The sequence below is a fragment of the Oratosquilla oratoria genome, chromosome 7 (genome assembly GCF_046742065.1).
Source record: "Oratosquilla oratoria isolate Oo_2021 chromosome 7, ASM4674206v1, whole genome shotgun sequence".
NCBI classification, from domain to species: domain Eukaryota; kingdom Metazoa; phylum Arthropoda; class Malacostraca; order Stomatopoda; family Squillidae; genus Oratosquilla; species Oratosquilla oratoria.
Window position 1 is genome coordinate 84,625,931 of NC_134783.1, and position 11,201 is coordinate 84,637,131.

Genomic DNA, 11,201 nt, shown 5'->3' on the forward strand with positions numbered 1-11,201 from the left:
CCCCGTCGTCCTGCCACCACCCTTCGCGCCGGAGGGTCTGCGCGATTGCTTATGGCACTCTGGCAGGGACCCCGCCCTCCCCCATCAACTTAGTGAACCGGAGGCTAAGTTGCTGACGACGGAGGCCTCGACCAGACAAGACCTTGCCTCTACCATCTCGACCGTCACGGCAATCGCGATGATGAGGAACTGGCTGACGACGCTCGCCACGAGCTTTGAGGACTTCCCGCGGGAAGAATTGAGGTGAGTGGGATATTTCAATGTATACAGAGGGTCCAGACCTGTCCTGGCGAGAGACGCTCAGGTAGCGTCTTCACCCAGGACGGAGCCTCTTGACTAGCACCCAAGGACGAGGTCGTTCGGAAACGACCTCGGCCTCGCATATGTTATACGTTCTACAATTGAGCGATGTGACTTTATTACACCCTCCGGGGATCGGGATCCTTACTCTCTACCGTGGCAGAGGGTACAGCCAACATGGCGTCATCAGCCCTACCCCCAGCAGCGAGGGCCTTCACCGCGGCTCGTTTGGCAGCTCGTCAGTCTGCAGCGCGGTCGGCCCCGGAGATAGCTCGCCGGGGCGTGGTGAGAGCAGCTCCCCTTTCCCGTGGTCTGTTCGACCAGGAAGCGACAGACCGCGTCTTCGCTACGGTCCCGACCGTCATCCAGATCCAACAACCCTCCCAACCGAGACCTCGGCCCTTACCTGCTTACAGGTCCCACTCTCTATTCAGGCGCCCGCCCCCATACGCGCGCCAACAACAACAACAACAACAACAACAACATCAACAACAACAGCGGGCATACCGTCCACCACCCACAGGGAGGATAACCCAGCGCCCGCATCAGCAACAGCCCCAGACATTTCGGCGCCAACAATCGCAACACCACACCTCCTCCCAACCCCAGAGGACCACCAACCAACGAAAACATCAGCAGCAACAACAGCAAAAGTTCAAGAACTTCTGAAGGCCCCCAAGTGGGGTGTCTCCTGGGCTGGCACCACGCGTGGCCTGCGCACGGATGGGCCTCCAGGGTCATCCGCCAGGGACTCACCTGGCCTTGGGTCTCTCTCCCGGTGGGTCTCCTTACCTTTATCCTCTGAGGGAACTGTGGTGATACTCTTACATAGTATGGATAGTAACTTGTCCCAGCCCTTCAGGCTTGGGGGGGGGGATATACACATTACTACTACCGATAGGCTGATTCCTTATTCTTTCCTCCCACAGCCACTACGCCACCCTCCCGCGTCATCCAAGGTGTCCTCTTCAGTGCTGCCCCACGTGAGAGACATGAAGGAAAAAGGAATAGTGGAACCAGCGACAGGTCGGGTCTTTCTGTCCCGTCTTTTTACCGTACCAAAGAAAGACCCAGGGAAAACGAGACTGGTTATGGACCTGAGCGCACTGAACAAATTTTTGAAACCCCTGCGATTCAAGATGGTGTCGGTGGCTCAGGTTCGGTCAGTGCTCCGGGAGGGAGACTGGTTAGCGTCCCTGGACCTTCAGGACGCATATTGGCATGTCCCCATCCACCCCCGATTTCGCCGGTTCCTGGCGTTCCAGGTCGGGAGGGAGACGTATCAATTTACCAGACTCCCTTTCGGACTCTCGCTTGCCCCGAGGGTCTTCACAAAGCTAGCGAGAGTGGTAGGCGCACGCTTGGCGGAGGCAGGCGTCTCCACACTCATGTACCTGGACGACTGGTTGATACATTCGCCCACCGAGGAGGGTGCATCAACCAATGTCTCGGTGGCTCTAAGAATCTTGACGGAGATGGGCTTCAAGGTAAACTGGGACAAATCTACCCTCACCCCTACACAAAAACTTCATTGGCTCGGGATCGAGTGGGACACGATCAACGCCTCCCTGTCACTGGCTCCAGACAACGCTCTTCGGACACTCCGCTGTGTCAGGAGGGCATTCTTCTCCCAAACGTTCTCCCGCCGTCAGTGGGAGGGCCTGTTAGGTTGCCTCAACTTAGCGGCCCCGGCCCTTCCACTGGGCCGCTTGAAACACCGACGGCTAACGCGAGAGGTCAACAGGAGCATCCCACTCTTCCCGCGCGACCTTCCCAGGCCGGTACCCTCAACACTCCACAGCTTGTTACGTCCCTGGCTTCGGCCAGGGGCCCTACGCCAGTCAGTCCCATGGTCCCCGCCCCCACCTCGGATAACAGTAGCGACGGACGCCTCGGACATAGGGTGGGGCTTCCAGTCGAGCTGGGGACATCAAGCGTGCGGGGGATGGTCGGAAGAGAGAAGGTCGCTACATATCAACCTTCGGGAGCTGATAGTGGTAAAAGAATGGCTCGAACGGCACCCCGAAATCTCCTACACGAGCGTCCGCTTCGATATGGACAATGTGACGGCAGTACAGTGCGTGCAGAGGCAAGGTACGGCCCGATCAGGTCCACTCCTAGCCCTGTCGGAGGACATCTTCGCCGAGGCATCACGCAGGGCCATTTCTCTCTCGGCGAAGTATGTTCCGGGCCGGGAGAACGAATGGGCGGACGCTCTATCCAGGTTCCGGGAGACATCGGTGGAGTGGCAACTACGTCCACAAGTGTTCGAGTCGCTCTCCCTCCGCTACGGCACCCCGGAGGTGGACCTATTTGCCTCCCCGAGCACGACCCAGCTCCCCCTCTTCCTCTCCTACAACCACAGAACACGCGCAGGAGGCCCGGACGCCTTCACGGAGGACTGGAACCGCTGGAAGTATGTTTACATATTTCCTCCTCCAGCGACAACGGTCCTCCTGAAGGTGATGCAGACCCTCAGGTCCTTCAAGGGTCGGGTCCTCCTGATAGCTCCCTACTGGCCAGCTCAGCCGTGGTTCGGGGAGCTAATGAAGTGGTGCCCTTCTCCCCTTCTACTAGGGTCAGCCTGCCTGGCCAGCAGCCTTACCGCACCTCTCCAAGCGTCACTTCGACTTCACGCTTGGAGTTTCTACGGAGAGCTCTCGGCCAACTCTTCTCTACAGAGGCAGTAGACAAGATGCTGAGAGCTCACCGTCCATCCTCAGTGCGGCAATATGAATCCTGCTGGCGGAGATTCCAGGACTTCCTTCGGAGACACGCGATAGTGACCATCTCCGCTAGCACAGTTCTGGACTTCCTGTCTTGGCTAGCTGACACCACCAACAGGGCACCGGCGACGATCTCGGCTCACTACGCAGCCCTCGCTGATCCACTCTACTTCGGCATGAACATCACAGTGCCACAAAGGGCGCGAAACCTTCTAATGAAGGGGATCCGCGCCTCGAGAGAGCCGAGACGTCAGCCGGTCCTAGCCTGGTCCTTGCATCGTGTTCTGCAGTACCTGACGTTCGAAGGGACCATCATGGAGGAGGAACACTTCCTTCAACGTGCCGTCTTTCTGCTCGCCCTGGCTACGGGTTACAGGGCGTCACAGCTGGCGGCGATCACCCGCCACCAGTCCTTCTCCAAACTGGAGGAGGACTGCTCTGCCCTAACTCTCGCTCCATCACCTACATTCCTAGCCAAGAATGAGCAGGCGGACGACATGATTGGCCCTATCAGAATACCATCCTTCCTGGAGGAAGGAAACCCACACCCGCTGTGCCCGGTCCGTGCGTTTAAAGACTACGTGGAACGCACGGAAGGGGTGTCCGAGGATCATCTCTTCTACAATTCGAAATCTCGGAACCCCCTAACCCCGAGGTCCCTGGCGCGTTTACTTTGCCGCGTTATAGAGAAGGCCGACCCGGGCCATGCCCCCCACGCCCACAACATCAGAGGCCTCGCGGCATCGCTGGCGTTTCTCCGCACCCACTCTGTGGAACGGGTGCAGGACCTTGGGGGCTGGGCATCAGCAACTTCCTTCAGGACACGGTATCTCTACCACTCGATCACCCCTGTCCCATGTGTCGCCATGGGAACGGCTCCACCCCTCTCTTCGCAAAAGAAGGGGGGCAAAGGGCGACCGAGGGGTAGGGGAAGGCCCAGGAACCGCTGAGCAAGATACAATATTCTACATAGAATTTATGCACTATGTAAATTGTACAATATTATTTTTATAAAAAATAAACAAATAAATGAATATATATATATATTGATATTGATATCGATATAAGTACTTGATGCTTTTTGTCTCCCCTCTACTGAATGATAAGATGAATAGTCTCCCATACGAGACACACGTAATAACGGCTTGAGCCCTGTCCTCGACTACAATTTGGGCTTCACCTTCTCCTCCCACCTATCCTCGTCTCATGCATAGCTTCGCTGTGCAGGTTTCTTCTCAGCCGATAACATTTCTTTGTCGCGGCTAGTGCCGCTTAAATCGTTTTTATCGGCTTAAGAAACCTGCACAGATTTAGGGTCCCTCCCTCCTCCCACAGGCGAAGCCTTCATTTCTCATTGAAGTGACGGCTCAATCCGTGCAGCCGAGTAAGAAGGGAGGGGGAGGTGGGGTTGTAGACGCTTGCGCCACCTGCACAGAGCCGGGAATTTTAAATTTCCGATGATTTATGCGGAATGTCCAACCACACACTCCCTTTCGGAAGTGGCCATTTGGCCAGGAGTGTGGTAGGGGATTACCGCTATAGCTTCGCTGTGCAGGTTTCTTAAGCCGATAAAAACGATTTAAGCGGCACTAGCCGCGACAAAGAAGTATTATATACATGAGAAGACAGAGGATAATCGGAAAGGTCCCATATTACAAATGATCACAATCTTATATATATATATATATATATATATATATATATATATATATATATATATATATATATATATATGAGAGAGAATGTGGGTGGGGAAGGGCAAACGAAGATGTGTTAGGAATAGAGTTTAATGTCCTAACGTTGCGACCAACTTGGTCTTCTTCAGAGGACTACAGCATTACAGACGGATCACAATTCTTATATTCGTAGTGAGAGGGAACCCGCCAAGGTATGAGCGTCATGTTTTCCCTTTGGCTAACGATTTAATTATTAGGACACTTGCTGCTTTCGAGAGGCATTTAAATCCGTCTCTGTCGTTGTTGTTCTTGTTGGCGGCGATATGTGCAGCTTCCACAGTTTTTCTCATTTTCTTCTCAAATCCCTCGTGTAGAATTTCTGCGTTGTTCCAATCAGGTAGATGTCCATATTTGTCCAGGTGACGAACCAGGGAGTTAGATGTTCTATGAGCCCTGAGATCGTTTTTGTGCTCATTCAAGCGTTTATTGAACCCTCGACCTGACTCACCGAAATAAGATGATGGACAACCGTTGCATGGAATACGGTAAATGACACTGAGATTATTACGCATATTATTATGTTTCTTAAATATTTTTCCTATTTTATTGGAAGATATTTTTGCTATATTTATTCCACCTTTTAACAAAGAAGATCTACGATGGCTCAAACGTCCGGACCCCGGGAAAGGATAAGTCTCATTTTATTTCTGTCCCTAATTCTATAAACACCATAGCTATTGATGATTATTTGTTAAAAGGTGGAATAAATATAGCAAAAATATCTTCCAATAAAATAGGAAAAATATTTAAGAAACATAATAATATGCGTAATAATCTCAGTGTCATTTACCGTATTCCATGCAACGGTTGTCCATCATCTTATTTCGGTGAGTCAGGTCGAGGGTTCAATAAACGCTTGAATGAGCACAAAAAACGATCTCAGGGCTCATAGAACATCTAACTCCCTGGTTCGTCACCTGGACAAATGTGGACATCTACCTGATTGGAACAACGCAGAAATTCTACACGAGGGATTTGAGAAGAAAATGAGAAAAACTGTGGAAGCTGCACATATCGCCGCCAACAAGAACAACAACGACAGAGACGGATTTAAATGCCTCTCGAAAGCAGCAAGTGTCCTAATAATTAAATCGTTAGCCAAAGGGAAAACATGACGCTCATACCTTGGCGGGTTCCCTCTCACTACGAATATAAGAATTGTGATCCGTCTGTAATGCTGTAGTCCTCTGAAGAAGACCAAGTTGGTCGCAACGTTAGGACATTAAACTCTATTCCTAACACATCTTCGTTTGCCCTTCCCCACCCACATTCTCTCTCATTTGTCTGAAATAATCTTAAATATATATATATATATATATATATATATATATATATATATATATATATATATATATATATATATATATATATATATTCGAGAAATTCGCTATTGGACAGCGAGATTATCTGATATATATATATGTATATATATATATATATATATATATATATATATATATATATAATGTGTGTGTATTCACCTTGGTCTTTGGATCACGTGTTGGACTCGTGATCGACAGCTATTTCCCTCCCGGAAGAGAGCTCAGAGCTCGTATGACCGATCTATGGGTAATGCTATGACCTTACACACACACACACACACACACACACACACACACACACACACACACACACACACACACACACACACACAACTCCCCGCCCACGAGAGTCGGAGTAACGACCCGAAGCGCAGCGATACCGAACTAATTTCGACAACCAGGTACTGCCGCACCTCCGTACTGGCAGTCCAGTACTCTATCAACCGCGCCACCGAGTTGTGTGTGTGTGTGTGTGTGTGTGTGTGTGTGTGTGTGTGTGTGTGTGTGTGTGTGTGTGTACCTAGTTGTATTATACGGGAAGGGAACTATGCTCGTGGTGACCCGTCTTTGTATCTCTCAGCGACCCAACTTTGTATCTTTCATCATCAAGTTTTTTCTTAAAATCTTGAATAGTGTTTGCACACTCTGTTTCTTTGTCTAATTTGTTTCAAGTATCTATCACTCTGTGTGGGAAGCTATTTCAGATCTCTTCTGTAATTATCTTTTTTTAGTTGCTTTTCGTTTGTGTGTGTGTGTGTGTGCGCGTGTGTATTTACCTAGTTGTATTTACCTAGTTGTATTTTGCGGGAAAAGAGCTATGCTCGTAGTGACCCGTAGATGTATCTTTCCGCATCCACTTTTTTTCTTAAAATCGTGTATAGTTTTAGCACTCACTGTTTCCTCATTCAGTTTGTTCCAGATATCTATCACTCTGTGTGGAAACCTTTTTCAGATTTCTTCTGTAACTGTCTTTTTCTTCTCGTGTCCTCTTGTATTTCTTCTGTCCCATTTTAGTAGATCATCCCTATCAAGAATTTCCATCCCTTTCATAAGTCTGTGATGGTAAGCAAATCCTCTCTTTATCTTCTTTGTTCCAAGATTGGTAAATTTAGTTTATCCAGTCTTTGTTCGTATGCCAATTTACAAAGTGTTGGTGCCATCTTTGTCGTTACTCTTTGAATTCTCTCTAGTTTTGTGTGTGTGTGTGTGTGTGTGTGTGTGTGTGTGTGTGTGTGTGTGTGTCCATAGTGACGCTGCGTATTCCAATTTTGGTCTAATCAGTGTAACTAGTATTTTCTTTACCATTTCTTCATCCATGTAGTCAAAGGCTACTTTCATTGACCTTAATAAGTTGAAAATTTCTCCGACTAACTTGTTGACATGTTTGTCTGGTGTCATCTCATTTGAGATACTTAGCCTACTCCTAAGTCCCTTTCCGAGTTTACTTTTTTTACTTCCTCTGTACCAATTTTATACTGACATTCTGCTTTTTCCAAATTCCATTTTACTATATTTCCTAATGTTGAATTTGACTTCACTCTTTGGACTCCATTTCCAGACTTTGTCGTGGTCTTCTTGAAAAGATTTGTAGTCTTCCACTGTACTTACTCCCGTTAATAGTTTTGCATCATCTGCAAAGAAGTTCACAAAACATTCCACGCCTTCATTCACATCATTTATGTAAATAGCAAACATTATTGGAACCAAATACAGAGACTTCTGGGACTCCACTTAACATATCTTCCCAATTTGAGCTCTTGTCTCTGAGTACCACTTCATTATTCTCCCCTTCAAAAAATCTTCCATCCATTCCAATAACGTTCTTTGTATTCCACCTGTTATTTAATTTTTTTTTGTATCTCTTTGTGTGGTACTTTGTCAAAAGCCTTTTGTAAGTCCAAGAAAGCACAATCTTCCCATCCTTCTCTTTTTTTGTATTATTTCTGTTAATCTTGAGTAAATGCATACTGAGCTTGTAGTACATCATCTTCCGCTTTTAAAACCAAATTGTTTAGGATTCAGTATTTTGTTCTCTTCCAAGTATTTAATCCATTTATCTTTTATAACTTTTTCACATATTTTTGCTACTGTCTATAGTTTGTTGAATTCTATTTGTCTCCTCTTTTGTATATTGGTACAATATTTGCATTTTTCCAATCTTGTGGCACTTTTCCATTTTTGAGTGAGAAATCAATTACCATATGTATTTTGTCTGTTAGTTCATCTATACATTCTTCCAGTTCGCAATTCCATCAGGCCCGTATGACTTTCTGACGTCAAGTTTTTTTTATATCTGGTTCCTTATTTCTCTCTCTCTCTCTCTCTCTCTCTCTCTCTCTCTCTCTCTCTCTCTCTCTCTCTCTCTCTCTCTCTCTCTCTCTCTCTTTCTGTGTGTGTGTGTGTGTGTGTGTGTGTGTGTGTGTGTGTGTGTGTGTGTGTGTGTGTGTGTGTGTGTGTGTGTGTGTGCGCGCGCGCGTGCGAGCGCGCGCTCGTGTGTGTATACTATGAACCTATAATAATATGTTTATGTTTGTGTGTGTATGGATATACTGATGTGTGCCAATGTAGTTTATGTATATATAGAATTGAATATTTATATCATCAAACCTAAACAATTAAAAGCAAAGATACGTTTACGGTATACGTACGTATCCTGACGAGGGTGATGGCTGAAGAATTAACTTCCAAATCTTTAAAGAGAACAACTTGGTCGTAAAGCTGACATGTGAAGCTGGAGTCGTCTATCTTGAAAGCAGTCACCGTCAAGCATGCCGGGTCGACGAAACAAACTTCGCGACATTTCACTGTGTAGTTTATGAAATGAAAAAGAATTAAATAAAATAAAAATTCATATTTGTGTACTTTAAAACTCACTCAGTCATATATATATATATATATATATATATATATATATATATATATATATATATACATATATATATATATATATAAACTTTTTATCCCACAATCGGAGAAAAGAAGACACTAATGTCGAACGTTCTGTATATTTCGATCACTAACTGTGACCCTCTTCAGCAGAATGAATACATAGTGGAAGGCATATGCTTATATACAAAAATGTGAGGTGAGAAAAGGAACAAGCTCAGGTTACGTGACCGATGATCCGCAGGTCGTGTGGGGTTGTGTGACCTTGGAGTACATGAGGTAGCACATGGCTGACTGCTGAGGTAGTGATGCAGTCAGGTGACCACTGGCCATTTGATATATTAAAATTAGGTAAAATTTTTATTAGGGAAGACTCAATTATTTTCCTTTTGAAGCTACATGTTTATCTATAGATTATTTCAGCATCTTCCCAATTCATGCAGTGATCTTTATTGGCAATGTGCTGAAATACGGAGCATCGGTCACGTAACCTGAGCTTGTTCCTTTTCTCACCTCACATTTTTGTATATAAGCATATGCCTTCCACTATGTATTCATTCTGCTGAAGAGGGTCACAGTTAGTGATCGAAATATACAGAACGTTCGACATTAGTGTCTTCTTTTCTCCGATTGTGGGATAAAAAGTTTATTTTATCAATGTGCTACATTACTTTATAGTGAATATATATATATATATATATATATATATATATATATATATATGTGTGTGTGTGTGTGTGTACATATATATATATATAATATATATATACATGTACATATAAAATGTGTGTTTGTGTGCGCGTGTGTGTGTGCGATTCACCATGGTCTTGGATCACGTGTTGGACTCGTGATTGACAGTTTTTACCCTCCCGGAAGAGAGCTCAGAGCTCATATATGACCGATATTTGAGTAATGTTGTGACCTTACACGCACACACACCACCAACTCCCCGCCCACGAGAGTTGGAGTATACGACTCCCAGCGCAGCGATACTGAAATTCTTTCAGCCCTGGGCGGGATTCGAACCCGGACAGCCGTAGTGGCGGCCGCGAACGCTACCACTGTGTGTGTGTATGTGTGTGTGTGCGTGTGTGTGTGTGTGTGTGTGTGTGTGCGTGTGTGTGTTCTTCACATAAGTATTGTTGAAAATAATGACTGTTATAATACTGGGAATCCTAATTATCATTATCTATTAATTTATTTTCATTATTTTTTTCTCTATCGCAAGGGATCGCTAATTCACGTAAAGTCGATGCGGGAGGTGGGTGAAGCTCAACATAATAAACAAGGACTAGTGCAAAATGAGAGTATAACGTCATGCGCAAGTAGGAAGTTTATCTATGTATACACCAAGAGTTTTTCCCTGTAACAAGGGAGGTATTTAAACCTAAAAGGCAAGTACCCTCTCCCACCAACTCCACTCCCATCCACCACCCTTTCTTCCCTCTCATCTTAGCTCCACATGAATGACGGGTCATCCCCGTATCCCGCCCTGTACCCTGGGTTAGAAGCAATGCAACAAGACACAGCACATCCGCAGTAAGCCCGCTTCATTTAATCGGTGACTCCCCCTCTCCGTCCCCTCATGCAGAGAAAGAGAAGACGAGGAGAAATCCCTCGGGCTGCGTCAAAATAACATTCACACATAACCTATCCCTACCCCCCCCATCGACCCATCCCCTCCCTTCCTTGCATCACAGTATTATCTATACATAGCCATTCTCCAGTCACCCCTATCTCCTGCCTTGTCCCTTCCTTCCTCAACAGACACTCCCCTCTTGATCAATGTCCCTTTCACCCCATCCATCCATCTAATCCTCGATCGTCCCCTCATGTTCACTCCCTCCACTGCCTTCCACATCTTTTTTATCAATCTTTCTTCACTCATTTTTTCCATGTGCCCAAACCATCCCAATACTCTTTCATCAGCCCTATCTGTCATCTCCTTTTCCACCTTTGCTCTCCTCTTCACTTCGTTTCTCACTCTATCCAACTTTGTAACCCCTACATACTTCTCAGACATTTCATCTCAAACATATTTAAACTTTTCCTCTCCGTCTCTTTCAAATTCCTTGTTTCTGCCTCATACAGTGGCGTCGGCACAATCACCCCTTCATGTAGTCTTCTTTTTGTATCCATTTCGAAATACCTATTTCTCGTGACACTTTTTTTTTATCCCCCATGGTATTTACTTGCTTCTTTCAATTTACAATTTACCTCCACTGCTACTT

The 11,201-nt window shown here is 46.1% G+C and overlaps 1 protein-coding gene across 1 annotated transcript; it reads left to right on the plus strand.

Annotated features, from left to right (window-relative positions):
• The first annotated feature begins 458 nt into the window (after positions 1 to 458).
• Positions 459 to 1,361, plus strand: LOC143026939 (uncharacterized). The gene is made up of 2 exons (XM_076187731.1): positions 459 to 1,078; positions 1,230 to 1,361. The coding sequence occupies exon 1, from the start codon at positions 478 to 480 to the stop codon at positions 967 to 969; it is 492 nt and encodes a 163-aa protein (XP_076043846.1). The 5' UTR covers positions 459 to 477; the 3' UTR covers positions 970 to 1,078; positions 1,230 to 1,361.
• The last annotated feature ends 9,840 nt before the right edge of the window (positions 1,362 to 11,201 follow it).